Source organism: Corvus hawaiiensis, chromosome 1 (assembly GCF_020740725.1).
Source record: "Corvus hawaiiensis isolate bCorHaw1 chromosome 1, bCorHaw1.pri.cur, whole genome shotgun sequence".
Taxonomy (NCBI): Eukaryota; Metazoa; Chordata; class Aves; order Passeriformes; family Corvidae; genus Corvus; species Corvus hawaiiensis.
In genome coordinates, this window is record NC_063213.1 from 57,930,882 (window position 1) to 57,949,749 (window position 18,868).

The window sequence follows — 18,868 nt, forward strand, 5'->3', positions numbered from 1 at the left end:
GCTGGCTGTGTAAAATATTCCCTGACAAACAAAAATGAAACCATAATTCAATATCAACTTAGCACTGTAAAAGGAAAATCTGTATGTTTATAGAGCAGTGGAATATTAATTGAGTTCCCAGTCCTGTAAAGAATTATGTAGTTAATTCTACAGATATGAACTGAGACCAAAGAGTTGCTACAGATCCTAAGAGTTAAGCAATTTTTCACTATCAAGGCAATAGCTTTTTCTTTAAGAATTTGTCATTCCTAACATACTTGTTTTCCAGCCATGAAACTTAGAGGAATGTATTAGTCTGAGTGATTTACCCTTGATGTAAGGGAACATAAGAAACCATACTTGGTCAGACCAATAGCCTGTCTAAACCACTAAAACATGTTCAAGAGCAGCAAAACAAAATGCTGTTTAAGGAGTGTGCAATCTTGGCCACTGTATTTTGTACTCTCCTCCCAAATCCGTATTTACCCTAGTGATGTCATAGGGTACATACCTACAAAGCCCTTTTGGTGTTGCTTTAGGGACTGTTGTTTCTGGATTTGTCTAACCTCCTTTTGAACCTGCTGATTCTGTTTGTGTCCACAGCCCTCTGTGGCAGCAAGGTCCAGAATTCGTTCACTGCAGAAAGATGCATGTTCTTAATCAGTTGCAAGCTGATCTCCTAACTATTTCTATTGAATCCTCTCTATTCCTGGTAAGGTAAATTTGGTGAAAAATAGTTCTGTGCTTATCTTGGTCACTGTCTTCAATATTTTGTAAATCTTGATTGAATCCCGTTCCACCTTCTCCCCTCTCATTTGAAGAGCTCCCACCTTTTTAGTCTCTTCCTGTAATGCAGCTGCTCCACACTCTGCTCATGTGAGAAGTGCTTCTCTGTATTGCTGGGTTAAATTATCAAAGGCTAATTGTGGCAAAACCAAAGACCCAGCGGGGGTCAGAGGAGCAGTAACAGGCGAAGGAGCCCCAGCAAGCTGATGAATGAAAATGAAGCCAAATTGCCTACTGCCAAGACCATGGAAGGGGAATGACCAGATCATTGTCACTGGGGTGAAACCCACCAGGGTCATCAAGGAAAAAGACTGTTTCCCCTGAATGTAATGTGAATCGAAGAGGTGTTTTTCTAAAGAGATGTGGGACTTGGTATGGTATGCAAGGGAAAAAGAATCGTCTGAAAATTGCTGCTGGATATTTTAGGGGGTTTGTAAGAATGTGCAAGGCTTACTGTGGGATGTTTAGGAAGGGATCAAAGGTGGGGAAAGGGAGGCCTAAAGGAGGCTAAGGCTGGAATAGAATGTGAAAACAGAGGGAAGGGGGCATTAAATTATGATTAAATAATACCCCCCCTTCCATCTCCCAAACTTTCTGTAGGCTCACAGTTTCCCCCTGCTTCATTCACTCACCCTCACCTCATTCTAATAGCTAAGTGTATCTCATTCCTACTTACCCTATGTACTTCATTTTCTCTTCCTCACCATTGGCATTCCCCACCACCAATTTTCCCTTATTTTTTTAGCACTTTGGTGTCAGAAAGATGTAAGAACTCAATTACGTGGAAGAGTTTCCAGGGAGGTTGTGCTGGTTTTGACACCAGTAGGGAACTGCATTCCAAATACACCACCCCTGTTTCCCCTGCTCCTTCTGGTAAGGGAGGGACAATAAAGTATAGACTATGGATTGAAATAGCAATTTACTAAAAGAGAATGAAATAAGAGTGGAATAAGAAACGCACAATAACAATGGCAGTTGTTATTAATAGCAAAAGTATGCAAAAGAGAAGATGTTTTACCCACAAAAGGGTATTCAACACCAGGAACAAAACCCCCAGATGGAGTGCTTCAGGCCAGGCTGATAATAAAGAATGGTAATGCATTTAATTGCTGTTCTCTTGATAAGGCTGCCTTGATGGAAGGTACATGGCACAATAGTCCATCCAAACACTGGAGGAGGTGAACAAGTTATTGGTAATTGCATTAAAGACAGTGAAGACAGTGATAAACGTTGCTCTAAATAGCTAAGTAGAAGTCCCATTGGTTTCACTGGGAATTCTGTCTCCACAAGAACTAAATGGTATGATTTAATACTTGAAGTAGAATAGTGGTATCAGTACAAGAATTAAACCAAAGTTCTTAGGGATTTTCTGAATATAGTGTAATGTATCATCTAAAGCTGGTTTCAGTTGGTTCCTTATTTTGCGTAACATTTAAGAGTGGTTTAGTTTCATTGTGTCTTACATAGAAGTTTTCCTTCGTTCAGCACGTGATGTACACTTTACCAGGAAATAAAACAGCAACGTCTGCTATTTGAAAATAATTCACTTTATATATAGATTGTTATGAAAAGTGGAACAATATCTATGACTCATTCCCCAAACTTCAGAAACAGTGTGTCACTGAACCACTTACAACCTTGCTGGTGCTCTTCTATATCACTGGATTTTGAACGGATTTCCCCAGAAATGCCTCAAACAGTATTTCAGGGTTGGAAAAATGTTTGCAACTTAATAGGTTCTGCAGGTCAAACTCTGTGTATACCTGGGCTCTTTGTATTTATTCTTTCCATTCCCCAGCTCCATGTGGATAACCAACCCTCCCATCCCCTCTGTTTCAAGGATTCACTTCAGTGTTTTCAGACTCTCCCACCAGTCATTCGGTTGTCCTCCATTTTTCCCATCTCCCTTACTATGGATTTCTGTTCCCTACTAACTTGATGATGTTCATTCATCTCATTCAGCATCCTCCACCTACTTATTTTTACCCTTTAACATCCATTGAACTCCTATACTCCTTCCTCTCTTAAGAAAATCTAAGTGCTTGCAGTGTCTCCTTCCCTTTTTTTCACAGATCTCCATTTGTCCTGTTCCTTCTGATTCCATGTTGATGCCTCTCTGCATAGCTTCATAGCCCCAGAATACCCTTTGGTCCATCATTAATTATCAGGGAATAAATAATTAAAGATGTTCATATCCTTGTGAATGTACAAAATCTATTGCAAATTAGAAGGGGGAAAGCCATCGTTATTTTAATTACGGGCGACATCTACCCATTGTTAGATTTCTAAACTAAAGTTGCAGAGATACTTGAGGAACTCTGAAAGTGGCTTGTTTTTTTCCAGTTCCAGCTTCTTGTTTGTTTTCTTTTTAAGGATTTCCTGTTAGATACTTAGAATATTTTTCAATGAATGAGATGCACTGTTCAGAAGTTATTCTGGTACATGCACAGGTACATGCAAGAGAGAAGAGCCATTCAGTTATATATGAGTCACAGGACTGAAAAAATAAAGCAGAGAAATAATTAGAGGTGGGTTATATGGCCATTAATTTAAGTCCAGCAATAAGATACTTCTCAGCATTCCAAGTAATGGAGATATTCATATGGAAAATTCTTTTTCAGTAGAGTACATTCAACAATGAAGTGTAAGCATGTATATAAAGACTGCACATGACTGAAAACTACAAATTTGACCATTCAGTTCAAAACGCCCTACCTCTGCCTTGCTTCTTTTTTAATAGTTAGCCCTAAAAGATGAAATTTAAGGACTAAATACTTCTATCAGTAGCAGTGGTAGTATTCTACAGGTCCCACAGAGACTACGCATCTTTAACCAAGTCAAAGACATAGCATGTTTATCTCAGCAATATACTTTCATGCTATGAAGATTAAATACACATTTAAAAACCCCCCAAAATACAAAACAACTCTATCTTCTGTTGTATCATCGTTATTGAAAGTAGCTGTAGTCTTTTTTATGTTTATAGAGTTTGGTTCATGGATTGGTTTTATGTATTTTCAGTTGAAAATCTCTGAAAAATTATTAGGGCTACTTAATAAATTAGCCTCACTACACCCATTCAAATATTAAACTCAATCTACAGAAAAGTTTAAAAAATAATACAAAAATTGAACCCTGATGCAACTGAATTCAATGAGACTTGTTTTAATAAAAGAATAAGAAAAGTAATTTTGCCATCAGCAACAGAATAGGCTCATGGGATCAAGAAATCCTGGCACCACTGAAAAAAACAGTGGCAATGATCAGCCATTGCCAGACGCTTACAGCAACTACAGCAGATTACATTCTTCTGGGGTAGATTCAGTGTGTTTTCAAAAATTGGTCATTTTGTTTTTATTCCTTTCATGCCACTTAAAGAGAATCAGTTTAAAAGAAATTAGTTTGAATTTCAAAAATGTTTTTTTTGACAACACAAACCATTTTGTGTTGTCAAGGGACAGTACTAGAAACTATGGAAAGAGGAGATGTGAGATCATCATCTCTACAAATGAAACCACAGAGCCCACAGTCACGTAGAGGCCAGTCAGTTTTATACGGGTTTTGATGACAGTTTCTAGAACACATTTTTGCCTGCTGATTCATGGAAAACTAAGAATATGACAAATGAAGCAAAGGAATAATCTTGCTACTGAAATAGGATGAAATAATCTAAGTTTTAACTTTTAGGAGCACTTGGAACTTTGCATTTAGGGCTGGTTTAAGATAAGCTAAGCTGCCTGTTTATACCATTCCTATTCCCGTCCTTCCTACTGACATCTGTGCATGGCTGTCAGGTTAATCAGACCCATGAATGGATCTGGCTGAATCATTTTTCTCTCTCCATCACCTTTCAACTGGATCCAACACCCTACTCTGATGAAGTTCACATCTTTAAAGACTTGCAGAACTCAGAGAACAGAGAAGAGTGGCCAAAGGGAGGGACTGCTTACAGTAAATGGTGCTCTCAACAGGAATTTGCATTGCACAATAGCCAACACAGCCCTGGCTCTAGCTTCCTGAGCAATGATTGTTGCTATGACTTTTTGGGAAGAGTATTCTGGATATGACCTCTCCAAATGAATTTGGCATAAAACTCCTCAGGCCCCTTTAACAACTTGTATCTTCAGAGTTTCAATTCTGTGTCTCTCAAATACATTGGAGACATATAACAACAGAAAAATGTACTTTGCAGGCCTTGTAGAGGCATTTTAAAGCCACTGCTACTAGAATGATGGATTCTTACCCAAAAGTATGCCTATACATGCCTCTCCTCAATGCCCTTGCTATTCTTGAACTTTTCTTGGTCTTTATCAGTATTTCCAGAGATTTTGGGTCTCCCTCCAAAGCCTTCTCTTCCTTCTCACAAACCTCCTCTAAATGCTAGAATATACAGGCAGTCAGTTAAAGGTTTTGTCAGGAAAAATGTAACTTCATTACACTATGAAAGTGTAATTTTGCATTCACATCTTTGCTTTCTTTCCTTTGGAGGCTCCAGGCTCTTCACCAGCATGGAGAGAATGGTTCCTCTTGACTGCTCCTATCAGCAGCTCTTCTAGAGTCTATTGTGCCTTTTTACTGTTTTATCCTGGATGTATATGACACAATGACAGACACAGCATACATTGAAGCATTTAATGATGAACAGTTTTATAAAACTAATTAGTGTTATACGAGTAAGTGCCTAAAATGTGCACACACATTCAATTAATGTATTATAATAATATATATAGGCCTATTAATACACTGAATTTTGAAATAGGTACATAAACATAAATTAAAAGGTACATATGAACTTAGTTTCATTAGTGTTGAACTAAATCAGATCTGCTACAAAGGGAGAAATTAAATACTGTCAATGGCATTTTCTTCTTAGCCCCATACAGACCTTGCATGACCCTCCTCTGTCACTGTTGTATCTGAATGCCTTATAGTGCATAGAATCATTTACATTGAGTCCAACCATAAATCTAACACTGCCAAGCCTACCACTAAATCATGTCCCTAAGCATGAAAGACATCTACATGTCTTTTAAATACCTCCAGGGGCAGTGAGTCAACTATTTCCCTGGGCAGCCTACAGACTGGGAAGTGAGTTACTAAGATGTAGTTTACTAAAGACTTAAAAGCAGGGAAGAGAGTCAATATGAAGTCTCAAATTCTGGCTATAAGCATTCAATGGTAGCTTCCAGAAAAATGGCTAGATGTGACAGAAAACCTGGCTCGTACTTGAAACAATCAGTGAGGAAAAATGTGCTTGAATGTTTGGATGTTATGTGTGATTTTTGGAATAGCTTTTGTAGACTGTATGCAAATTTCATCTGTAGAAGACACTTCTGGATTTGCCTCTGGGCAATGTCAGAGAGAAAAGTCTGAAGTGTGCTTAATGTCCCCAGCTGAATGATGAGCATAAAAGGTCAGTTTGGATAGTATGTGATGATCTTGGAATTGGTTTGCCCCTGTAATTTATGTTAGGAATTCAACCCATATTAACAGGTAGAAATGAATAAAGTTATGCTATCTTGCACTATCTTCTGTAATAAGTGCATAGAGCTTATGACTTACAAAAGATTTATTTCATTCATAGAAATGTAAATGCAAATGCATTGAGAGCCATACTTTTCCTGCTCTGTTAGAAAGTGCTTAGACTAACATTGCTGTCCAGCTTCTGTATTGTAGGGTTTTGGCCTCTGCCATGCATTACTGGTTTGAAACATAATGGTACAGATTTCAATCTATATTATACAGGCCACCATGCTCCCAGTTACGTTCACAGTGCTACATTATGGGCAAATAAAGAGGCCAACTTTTAAGTTGCAATAGTTTAACAGTAACAACCAGGAAAATATAAAATGTAATATCCCTGTAGCTATTTACTTTGTCTGTTATTTATGCGCAGTGTAAAACTCCAGAAAGGGACAACAGATTCATTAGCACCATGTATTACATATTTTTTTTAGGCCTATGTTGTTTTCCTGTTTGTTGTAATACCAGAGCCATTACCAATTACAATTCTCATTCAGATGATTCCAGCAATAGGTGGCATCAACAGTCCATGTCCTAGTCAACTCCTGCAGGCAGACTGGCAGAGATGTTCCTGATGTGGGGTGAAAATATTAACTACCAAATAACATATTTCAAAACAGATACTAACAAATGAATTACTCATTTAAAACATCCAGCCAGACCTATGCAACATAAGGAAAGTAGGATTTAATGATCTTATTAAAGTTATAATGAAAATTTCTGTAAAAGCAAATGCATTTGGAAACCATTTTACATGAGCATTTCACCAAATTGGTGGCAAGATTCAAATGTCTATTTTTATTGTTTTTCTTCCAGTCACACAATTGTGCTGGCTCTAGAGTAAACAATAAAACACATTTACCTGATGGAGTTATCCCACTGGAATAATTTGGGCAAATAAAGTTTAGCACATGTCAAGGGCTGCAGGCTTAGGTCAAAAGCATGGAAAATTTCCAGCATCAGAAACAAAAGAAGGTGTTTGTGGAATAAAAAATGGGAAATGTTTTGTCATTCCAACAAACAGAGACACACCTAGTCCTGGATAAGATAGAGATCTGAGTCTAAGAACTCTTTTTTTAGACTGTGCCCAAGCCTTGGGAAATATTTACCTTGTAAAGATCCCTGTAATTCTGCTTGCCCAGTTGTGTACATTCAAGACCTGGCGGGAATACAGTTTCTGTCGGGCTCATATGCCAAGGTCCCTATTCTGCGGAGTGAAACATAGGCTGCAGGTGCTCAGAGGGAACAGGATGATAAATACTCTAGTTTTTGTCCTATTATAATTCTGAGATTTAATGAAGGTACACACATGGCTATGCAAAGCAGAAAGCATTCTTGAGCTCTGTGGTGTAATCATTTTTTTATTTTCTGTGGTCATCTGGAGAAATGATTTATGATTGCTTTTGCCTACAAAAGAATTGGGATTGAGACAATGAAACACTTGGATTTTAAAAGCAGTTAGTCAGAAGAAAGAAATCATCAAATACCGAAACACTGAATAGACTAAAGTGTAAAATAAATGTTTTTGTTTCTGTCTTCGAAAACTACAAAATTGCATCAAATATCTCATACTCCTGAAGTCAAAAAGAAAAGTGAAAAATAAACATCTATAGCAAATGTGAAAACAGAGCTCATGAGTGAAAATTTCATGGCCTTGAGCATATTTACATGCGTAGACAGGAAATGTCCATATTTGATCTACAGTCTGGAAGTTATGCTGGTTTGATTGGCTTCTGTGTTAGCTTCCCAACCACTTCTGATCTTTCTTATCCTCTTCCTAAAACATGGGAGGAGCAGTAAGCATTTACAAAGCAGAACCACAATAGGAAGAAAAACCGCAACCATAAATGAAGGTGGCGTATACCAGATGAATTGTTTAGCATCAACCCACTTATTCCAAGCAAACACCAGTGCATGAACAGTGCATAGCAGCAGGGCTAAATATCCCATCTTGCTCTGAAAAGAGAAAGAAAATAGTAAGCTATTTATTTTTCCCAGCTTGGCAAAAAAAGTACTCTGTTAAGCAAATATGGAAATCTGGACAGGCCTTGCTCAAGTCAAAGAAAAGAGACCGCTGGCTTTAAACTGAAATGTAAGAACTGTAAGTCAAGACTCCAACTGTACCCCTTTATGCCACTGTAAAAGAAAATGGATGAGGAACATTTTTCAAGTATTGCTATACTTAGCTGAAATACAGAAGAAATTACAGGTTATTCCTGAAACGTGCTCAATCCTGAATATCTCAATTTACAGATGCCATCTGTATACTAAATTATTTTAGTTCTGTGACAAATTATTTTGAGTTCAGCAGCAGATATTTTAAGGGATTAACTGATTACTTGCAAAGAAAAATTCTAAGCTAAATTAAAATCCCAAACTCTAGTAAGTCTAGTGCTATGGCAAAAGCACTGTACAACTACAGGAAACTCGATTTTCATTTCACTTACAGTGATAAACTTGGCTTAGCTTTTTTACAAAATTCAGGAGTAAAGAAAATTTACTCGTAATTTTGAGTTTCTTGTCACTTAACAATCTCATACTCATCAGTGAAGTCGAACACTGCCTTTCCAACTGCTGAATATACAGAACCCGATTTTTGAGTAATAAGGTTTTTTTTTTATAAACTAAGTCCAACACAGAAGTATTACTCTTCTGGGTTTCTTCACCATAGTCTTTCAATACTGAAAGCAGGCATGCATTTGGAGACTCCCTCCTGACTTGTCCATATTCTCTGTACACCTGAAAACTTATCTTACAAACGATAGACTTCATAGAACGTGCAGAGTATCAAATCACTAACTGGTGATTATATACTTCAGATCTGCTTTTAAAATACAAATCAAAATTTGAAGTGCCATGTACTTAGTAGGTTATTGAATTTTCAGGTTTTGCTGTTTGAGGGCCTGATCCAACACTTGCTTAAGTCTAGTCTCACCATACTGATGTCAGCAGAACCACCCCTGATTATTATTGCATATGATGTAAGAGAATTGAGAGCAAACCAAATGCTTGGGTGAAGGAAAGAAGCACAGCTGTAGTAAACTTGAGACTGGCTGGATTTGATATGCATCTGTTCTAAGATGTCTCTTTCAGAATACACTGTGTCTTTTGGGAACAGCATTGACTGGTTCAATGCCACCTACTCCCAATTCAGCAGGACACGGGGCATTTAGGAAAGATAAGATGCCTAGAAGATTACTGAAATGTCTTCAGCACCAGAGCTAAGAGGAGGTCTTGAAGGGACAACTGCTGCTGGTCACAAAGGCAGGAGGAGAAAAAAAAGTAGTATGGGGTTGTCTTTTCTTCCCACTTTATACACTGAATGCAACAGCCTGTTCTCCTGACAAAAGAGTAAATAAAAAGAACGTTTCTCGCAAACCAATTAACAAAGAATACGGAATAAACTTTTAGATTGGTTTCACTAACTCCTCTGTGTTTAATATTTCTAACTCCTAATGGTCTTAGCTGATAACACACAGTTCTACAAATGGGACTGATGACGTGCAGTAATGACATTCATGCACACCTGAATGTAGTGGAACTCTCTCCAAGTCAAAGAGTGACTGACAGATGGAATTGATGTTATTGCCAACAGGGCCAGCAAAGCAAGTCCCAGAATTCCTAGAGACACATAAATCTCCATTCTCCAAACATCATGTTCAATCCAGGCATTTTCTTTTTTTTGTTTGACCTGCCAAAAGAACACCACATTAAAAATTACAGACCGGCACACTTGGCTGTTTGTGTGAAATACAAATTCACTATTTTCACTATAATATTAATGAAATAAGCAAAGAAATACCGTATTTTGGTTTATTTGAATGACTTTGACTGTAACTGCTATTTACTTTCATGACAAAGTCTTTACTAGTATCTGCAGAGCTTTTAGAGAGAAGAATTTACACTTCAGTGTCTTGGCCCAGGAGAGCCTAATTCTGAGGCTGCCTTCACAGCAAGAATAAATCTTGGTTTTGACAATAAAAAAAAAATCCACCTATGGCTAAATACCATATCAGGGAGATTATAACAACAGGAAATATATCAACAGCGCTACTTCAGGGAAGTAATTCAGCAGGCCCTCTTAATAAAAGTATCCTGCCAGGGTAGTTGTTTCACTCTGTTTTTTTTAAAAAACATGACTTGGTACATTTGTGATATCAATAAACTGATGTCAAAGCTTCTCCTGTTTACAACTACTTGCAACAGCACTTTGATCCTGCTCGTGATCACCATGGCATGATATGCCCCAAATATGATCATTTCTGCATCTTGAAGATTGGAATCTCAAGGAAATTTCTAGTAATCCAATGAAGTCAGATTACCAGTAAGGCTGATTTCAGAGTTGTCAACACGTGGTTTGACTGTTTACAGAAATCTTAAGAATCTACAGACATCATCATATTGTGCTTTTAACAGAACTCTAGATTAGACTTTGGGGGCAATAAAAACATACATTTGCAGTCTATGCCTTATACTGGAATATTCCTAATACTGCAGTACTTAGAGTACTCAAGGTGATAGGTGAGCATTAGGAATTCTCTAGTCACAGAGGACGTTGGAGAGCTTTGCAAGTCAGCTATTGCCCATGAGTCAGAAACAATCATTGAAATTCTATCTTTAAACACAGTAGCGGGTATCAATCCAATTATGAGCCACCAGTATTCACAAATTTAGTTTGTGCAAATACAGATTACTGTGATTTAGCTCAGCCTTCCTTTGCTGCTAGCTGACTCACTTCGCAAAGATGTCTAAAAATGTTGTGTTCAGTACTCGTTTTTGTTGATAGATTTCACTAGTCCAGAGAAGATTAATCTAAACTAAACTAATAGTGTGACAAAGACTTAAATGTTCATGTGAGATACGATTTTGTGCATTTTACAGAGAGAAAAAATCCCAAATGAAGAAAATAACTTATTTACTACACACTGGTACTGTGATGACTCTTGACTATTACATGCTTTGGCAACTAGGTCCTGCTTCATCTCTTAAGAGTGCTCTCTGGGAATCTACTTCAAAATCAAACAAAGGCAATGAAAATGGCTTTCCCCCATCCAGATTTGCTTGAATGACCAAAACAAGATTTTCTGAATACAGAAGGGTTGGTGTTTTGTGCCCATCATACCTGCTGGAACGCCCAGTTCAGCAGCTTGTATCTGTATGATCTTCTCATTGGATAGCACAGGCTATAGCAGGCGTGCAATGTAGCGAAGAAGAAACTGAGAAGTCCAAATTGTTTCCTTGATAACATCCATCTATCCAGCCACTGGGGAAACCTTTTATACTTGGTGCCAAAGTAGAGCTGGAAACCAGCAGCTAATATTCCTGGTAAATACACTAGCGCTAAAAGGGTAATTGAAGTCACTGGTAAAACTTTGTTTATGACAAGGATTGGAATTTTATAGAAAACATTTTCCTTTCTGGTTATAAAAGGATATATGACATCTCTCATAGAAGTGTAAATAAATGCTAACAGTGAGATCACAGATGCTATCTTCATTGGCAAGTGCCACTCAGGGAACAGATCCTGCTTGCAGTGCTGTTCTGAAGAGTGTTCAAACTCACCAAAATGGTGTGCTTGATGTAAATCAAAAAGTGAAGCTGCTTCTGATGGGTTGGCAACCTGCATATCCACATTCTGGAAGAGACAGAAAGGAAATACAGAGTGAGTTCAAGACAAGATTAAAAACTTCAGTAACGGCAGTATTTGCCATCATAACTTTTACATGTACTGCGGTGAAACCATATACAAAACATATGCCCTATTAAAGACAAGGTACCCTGGAAACGTAACATTTCAAACAGCATAGTCAGCATTTGAGCAAGGCACTTGTAGCATAGATTTCCCATTCTTCATTATCTGCAGTGATTTTAAAATAGATTTTAATTCCAGGAAGATAACTTCACTGCAAGCAAGGAAGGATTACATTATGTGAAGCATCATTTCAGCTTATTATATAAGTTATACATTTCAAATGTCAAATTTCAGCTATAGACTTAATGATGTAGCCCAAATAATATGCACAAGGAAGGATTAAAGGACATTTTTTTTTTGGACCTTTTTTTATGTTATGTGGAAAACTTCCTGAGCGCAGTGTGCTATCATGAAGATTCCTCCAAAGATAAATTTTATATTCCTGTGTAAAATCCCAAATTATTTCAATGGAGTTTTGCTCATCTGGTAAGATAAAATTAGCAGCTATCCTCATGTAGTTTTTAGCTGCTCCAAACTTTGTGTATTTTTTATCATGGACTGTGATTAAATTGAATGAGATTTTCTTTATCTTTTTATCTCTTCAATCTCTTCATGTCAATATTGTGACAACACTTCAGAAATATTCATGATATGCCAGTGTGATGGTAACACTGTCTCTGAACAACACTGAATCAAAGATTGCAATATTCTATGTGACCTATGAGCTGCTTTTTTACAGAAACATTACCAAGTAGTTAAGGTTTCCTGTGTCTCTTCTCAGTACGATGTTCTGACCTGCATTCTGATCAATGGCATGATTGCCACCTTCCCTCTTCTCCATTGTGGAAACTCCCTGCAAAACAAACACAAGATGTAAAACAGGTTTTGAAATGCCATACTGGGACTTTGAGGCCTATTTTCCCTTGAATTGTTTCCTTCCTTGTCCACCATACATTTGCTGGAGAAGGTACAGTCAACTAGGGGAAGTCTGTCCTCTAGGAATGGAAAAGCTCAGCTTATTTTCTGGGTAAAGCAGAGAATAAGAGAGAGCATAAATCAGTGGAACAAAATCACTGATGACAAATATTTAAGTCTAATATCCCTGTCCCTAGTGGAATAAATGCATTAATTCAAGAGGAAAGTTTTTAAATGACAACAAATTAGTTTGAAACAGCTTACAGAAATAATGTTAAATGTTACAAAGATGGATTTTATTAAATTCATGAGACTTGCTGATGCAAGAAGCCTGTGTGTTGTTACTAATGTATTTTAGGGTTTAGGATTGGTCTACCTGACCGTCACTCTGGGGCTTTAGAGGTATATTTTCCCTTCAAGATTGTCAAGAAACTGGGGCTTTACTCATGCTGTTCCAAGGTATTTTGGCAGTACTCATCACCACAAGTACCAGCAGAAATGGTTCTAAGCTATTAGGGACTACAAAAAAATCAGATGCCAGAAAAAAAAAAAGCGAGAGAATTGATAAACTGCAAGAGATGTTTCGGAAAATCCTGGGGTATCAGGAAAGACAGTATTTTGAAGAGTGTAAAATAACTACAGAGACTGCAAGGACCTTGCTACAGGGACTTCCCAGGTATATGTCACACTGTTGCACACTACTGGAGAGGCACTGGCACCACACTACTGGAAGTTCAGAGTGCCATACCACAGGGTGACCTTCTGTGGCAGCCTTTATGAAAATTTACTAGGTGGCTCTTCCATGTAGTTTCCTACTGAATTACTAGATATTAAACTCTTTTTCTATCTACTGATTCTTTTATATCCATAAACCTTTTGGGAAATTATATAGAGAAATCAGACTGACAATTTTCCTTCATTTACTGTGTCTGGTTCCTTCAGTGGATGAGTCTTACAGTCTTTTACTGTCTTCTATGAGGGTTTGCTCTCTGCCAAGCCACCAGGCACCTAAGCTGACGTTTTTGGTTTTTTTTGAAGTGTTCTTTTACTTAGTATTTCTCTTTGGATTTTTCCCTCCTGGCAGTGAGCTCTCCCTTTGAGCATAACCTTTCAGACAAGTGTTGCAGAGTAGGGCCAACAAGAGTTCTGTCTGAAGGTCAGGCTGTTAACCCATTCCTACACCAGCTAATGGTGTAGGAAAAGGTTATCCTTTGTATATCCTGCACACAAGAAAGCATGGCCTGATGAGGGCACATTTCTGTTTTTTCCCCCTATTCTTAGGGCTAGTCCCAGTGATTTTAGCAAAAGTTTTGGGGTATCACATATCTTCATAAACCTCAGATTTTAGAATTTCTACTTCTACATGTTTCACTATACATAATCTCTAGCTGTTACAATTCAAAGAATAGTTTACAGATAGAACTTAGTATGGGGAACTTACCTGGAAAAAAACCAGTAACAAATACAATGCACTCCACATCTATTTTTAAGGAACTTGTAATATGAAGGACATTCACTGTTATTGAGGCCAACCTTCTGGCTACCACACTTTCTTAGAGGCCCAAAAGCATAATTTAGATTGGGAAGCTCTGTATGGAAAATCCTGACTCACCCAGTCGTCATGCTGCTATCACTCTTCATTCAGAAAATTTAGAAACAAAGTGTCCAGTATTAGTTTCTAGTTAAAGGTTTATATTGATGAGGCTGTAATAAATGATATCATGATATGAAAAAAGCAACCCATGAACTAGAATGCCAGCTGCTGATCCTAAGAGCTGATTTATTGGTTGTTTTGGGATACAATGTTTAATACAATGTTAAATACAAAGCTAAAGGTTTATGCAGCAGAAAACAAGACAGAAAGAAAGAAAGAAAGTGTGTGCGAATGAATGCAGGTGTTCTTCCATAGAACTATGCGTTTCAGCCATGCGACTGCATGCAAGGAAACTAAGGTGTCATAGCATTGTATTCCACTTGGCTTCTGATACCTATTAATACGAAATTATTTCCCCCTAACAAAGCACAGTAATAGCTTTTGAAAACCCTAAAAAAAGAGCACTTACAATTCACTACTCAGTGCCTTATAAATTGCCAGGAAGAAGTAATTTAGACTGTCTTTTTGGAATACATCTGAAGAAAAATTAGGACTCTTGCAAGAGACAGAGTTAGTCATCTAACTCACAACTGTTATGAAAGAAAACAGTTACATTAATGTCCATCCTCAGTGCACACCCCTTCTGCTCTGGGAGGCAGCTGTCAACGAGGGTGGAGGGCGTCCCGCTGCAGAAAGCCAAGTTTCCAGCGCTGTGACTACAGTACCGAATTCTGTACCGAGAATGCACGCTCATTGTAAAACTGAACCATCAGGGATCCACACACGTGCAGACATGTTCACCGCGGGAAAACATCATCCCAAGTCATTGAGAGGTTTTCCTGAGTAACGGGTTTCAGGGCTGGCTCCACGAAAAAGGAAAAGAAAAATGGGTAAAATAAACAGGCTGTGACAATAAGGAGGAGGTGATAGAAGAGGCACGGGATAGTGCCTGCACCTCTCTCTCTCGGCACTATCGGAAAATGACAGCATGAAAGTGCTGGGCATTAAGTGTCTCGCTTTCCAAGCGCCCGCTGCATCGTGCAGGACGCTGTAAACACTCGGCACACGACTTCGTAACTTTCCCTGCTCTTCAAAAATTCTGCTGAGCTCGGTGGAAAACCGAATGAAAGCCCGGAGAGTGGGAGCCGGAGAGCGTCGCTCAGCGCTCCTTCTCAGCCAGAACGAGCGCGGGGCACTCCCCCTCAGGGCGCCCGAGCCCGCCGGGGGCTCCCGGCCCGGCCCGGCCCGGCCCGGCCGCGTGGCGGGCGGGGCCCGAGTCGGAACCGCCGCAGCCCGGCCGCGCGGGCACACGCGGACACCTCCCCGGCGGCTCCGGGCACGGCCGGCCCCTGTCCGCCCCCGGGCTCACTCACCTCGGCCCGGCAGCCCGGCTTCTCCTTCCCGCCCCAGGGGGCGGCGGCAGCGGCGGCCGCGGCCCGGCTCCCTCCGCGGGGGCAGCGCCCGGCGGCAAGGCTCGAAGGGGAAGGCGGCCTCGGGACAGCAGCGGAGCGCTTGCCGGCCTCTGAGGAGATGAGAGGTGGCGGGGGGAAGGGGGGACCGGCCGCAGCCTCCACCTCCCCTCCCGGCCCCGCCTTCTGCGCCCATCCCGCTCCCCTCCGCCCGGTGGGTGTGAGCCGCAGTGCTGTGCCCCGTCCCGAGCAGCGGAGGGCGGCGGGACGGCGCGGCCTCGAGGGCTCCCCTCCGACACCGACGGGCCCAAAGAGCGCCCGGCCGTGGGTCTTCTGGGCCCTTGGCCGGACAAAGGGCGCATTCACCTGCTCCCTCCCTGCCCGGCCGCAGAGAGGAGGAGGAGGAGGAGGAGGAGGCGCCGAGGTGCGCTTCCTCCCCAGCCCCCCTCGCCTCCGCCAGCCGGACTTCTGCCCGCAGCCCCGCCGCTTGTGACGGGGTGCGCTGTGGGGTCACGGGACACTCCGGGGCTGCTCCTGGCCCGCCACTGGCCCGCGGCCCTTCGGATCCCGGGAACCCTTGTCCTCTCCCTTCAGTCCGTTCTCTCTTCCCTGCCCGTTCCTCCCCTAGCCTGAAAAAATGCTCTATTAATCCCTGCTTCTCATATGAGCAGTCCTCACTTACTTTTGTTTTTTCCTAAAATACCATGATTCTGTACGGTTTTGTTTTTTTTTTTTTTTTTTTTTTTTTTTTTTTAAACCTGTGCTGGCGATTTTGAGAAGGCAGCTGTCTCCTGAAATTTTAGTCACACAGTAATGTGAACTATCATTATCTTGTGAAATCTCTGTTTTAGTGGATATTTTGACATCTAGTGGCTTACTGACGTTCAAGAACACATGGCCAGTTCGTCTCAGGAATGTTTTCATACAGAGCACATTATATCCTCCTGAGGATGTCTTCAAAGAAATGATGCCAAGTTCCATGTCTTTGTGTCTTGGGAAGGGAGCAGGTTTTTTTTCTCCTTTTCAGTAGATGTTAAATGGACATAGACTGCAGCTGAAAGAAAAGAGGAGGTTGCCTTAGAAGGAATAGAAGACAAAATAATTGTATCTTCTGTGTTAAAACCTTAACTTAAAATTTTTTTTTAGTTATCTTCATTAGCATGTTTTTCTGTGCTTTGCATAAAGGGTATTTCCCTCGTGTTTTCCATTAGTTACTTTTTTTTGCAAGGGATGCTAACTTGGGGTATGCTCTCACTTTGTGCAAGTGCCGTTTGATTTCCTTCCCTACTCGTTTTTTTTTGCACGGTCGGTTTGGGATTCTCCCCCTGTTCCCATCAGCAGGGTGACGCCTGGCGGTGGGAGCGCAGGGGAGGAGGCTGCCTGCGGCAAGGTGTGCCGGGCGGTTCCTACACCCCGGCTGAGGAGATTTTGCAGTCCAAAGGGCTAAAACCTTGTTCCTAGTGAAATCCATGGCAAAGCGCTCAGAAGCCCTGGTGTAAGCTCGTGTTATGAGAACTACATTTTAAAAAGATAGCTCAAGATGCTGAGAGATTGCAGCATCTGGGTATGCTAAGAATAGAATATACTATCTTAAGGATAGAATATCCTTAAGGTATCCTTAGCCTTTTCATAAAACAAACAAGCTCCTGCATACGCATTCTCAGAAGATGAGATGAAAAGCCAGCCAAAGTGTGAACCTGGCTATTAAATAAGTACCTGGTGAGCTGTTATGCACAGATGCTTCTAGGTATCCCTGGACAAGCAATCCGCTCTCTAGTGTGCATCCTGAGTAGTATTAGGTGCCTGTCTGTGAATAAAAATGGAAAGCTCGTTTTATGTGGGTGCTGACAAAGTGGACATAGATTCAAATGCTAGTGAAATCTTTCCTTTCATAGCTACCCTAAGGCATGACTTCCATGTCACTCAGAGTACCACTTGTATTAGAATGGTTACTGGAAAGCAAACTGCATGGCAGTCCTGCAGACCATTACACCCAGATGACACCACTGCATACTCACAGCTTTGAACTGGTATTTATGAGATGTGCTTTGCAAGAAGTCTGAGGCTGAAGGTAGGAAACGCCACAGGAAAATGAGAGAATTTCTCTTGGCACATGCAGAATGGGCATGATGTAACTGATAAGAATGTAAAGTTGTGCAGGTTTGGCTAGTTCCAGAGGTTTAGAAGAGTGTCAGTATGCTTTAACTCTTGTAGGAGTTCGGGGAGGAAGAATAATACTTTTGTGGTTGCTGAAGTGTGTCAGGGTTTTTTCCAGAGAACAAAAATACTCTAGTGACACTGTCTTAACCCATCTGTTTTATTCCCTCTATATTCTGATCAAAGTCTGTGTGTGATGTTGACAAAGAACATGAGGGAATGCTTGATTACATTTTCTGGAGGAAAAATATATTGCATCATTGACAAGGTTTCCAGAGAGTTCTTTTATCTTGATAACAGTTTCATCAGAGTTTTTACATGGAGAAGTCTGTGGTCAGGACAATTTGTCTGCTTCTGCAACTGTTCTTTAGACTAGGAGTTCTGAGAAAAACTTGCCAAATGGCTGGAAAAGTGGTGCAGTGTTCCAGTAACACACAGACCTACATATAATCATGCTAACAGTCTTGCTCTGAACTTGTTGAGTAAGCTAAGTGTAACCATTAGTGTCAGCAAGATGACTACAGCATGCCCTTGTGTGACTCAGAAATGATGCTACAGAGGGGGAAGTGGTGTGGAAGGGTGGAAACCATTCCCTGTAATTTAACCAAGTGCAAATGGGCTTGGTTCGGCTGGGTTGAAATGCTTGAAAGGTGACTGAGTTTCCAGGATGGCACTTGAAGGGTTCACTAGAGGCTTACCAAGGTGGTGAAGGGCTCACTGCTCATGCTCCCTGGGGAGAGATGTGGGGGAACTGGGCTTGTTTAGTCTGGTGAAGAGCAGACTAAGGGATGACATAGTAGCAACCCTCCATAC

General features: G+C 40.4%; 1 protein-coding gene across 4 annotated transcripts; it reads right to left on the reverse strand.

Annotated features, from left to right (window-relative positions):
• Nucleotides 1-1,728: 1,728 nt before the first annotated feature.
• On the reverse strand, nucleotides 1,729-16,385 carry STEAP1 (STEAP family member 1). 4 transcript variants are annotated; one of them, XM_048306244.1, is made up of 6 exons: nucleotides 15,863-15,950; nucleotides 15,103-15,348; nucleotides 12,729-12,833; nucleotides 11,411-11,923; nucleotides 9,815-9,979; nucleotides 1,729-8,244 (listed from the first exon to the last, which is right to left on the reverse strand). In XM_048306244.1, exons 2-6 carry the CDS (start codon nucleotides 15,241-15,243, stop codon nucleotides 7,987-7,989), a joined length of 1,182 nt encoding a protein of 393 aa, XP_048162201.1. In that variant the 5' UTR covers nucleotides 15,244-15,348; nucleotides 15,863-15,950; the 3' UTR covers nucleotides 1,729-7,986. The 4 variants fall into 4 exon arrangements, with proteins under 4 accessions (XP_048162201.1, XP_048162221.1, XP_048162212.1 ...); XM_048306264.1 differs by lacking the exon at nucleotides 15,863-15,950 and having other exon boundaries at nucleotides 11,411-11,628; nucleotides 11,851-11,923; nucleotides 15,103-15,664; XM_048306255.1 differs by lacking the exon at nucleotides 15,103-15,348 and having other exon boundaries at nucleotides 15,863-16,385.
• Between the last annotated feature and the right edge of the window lie 2,483 nt (nucleotides 16,386-18,868).

Bases quoted from the DNA above. Each gene is read 5' to 3' on its own strand.
- STEAP1 (XM_048306244.1), bottom strand. From the start codon at position 15,243: ATGAGCGTGCATTCTCGGTACAGAATTCGGTACTGTAGTCACAGCGCT. The intron at 12,834-15,102 runs GTAACTGTTTTC...TTTGTTTTGCAG, and splicing joins CACTGAGGATGGACATTAAT to GGAGTTTCCACAATGGAGAA. The intron at 11,924-12,728 runs GTAATGTTTCTG...TGTCTCTTCCAG, and splicing joins CAGGAAACCTTAACTACTTG to AATGTGGATATGCAGGTTGC.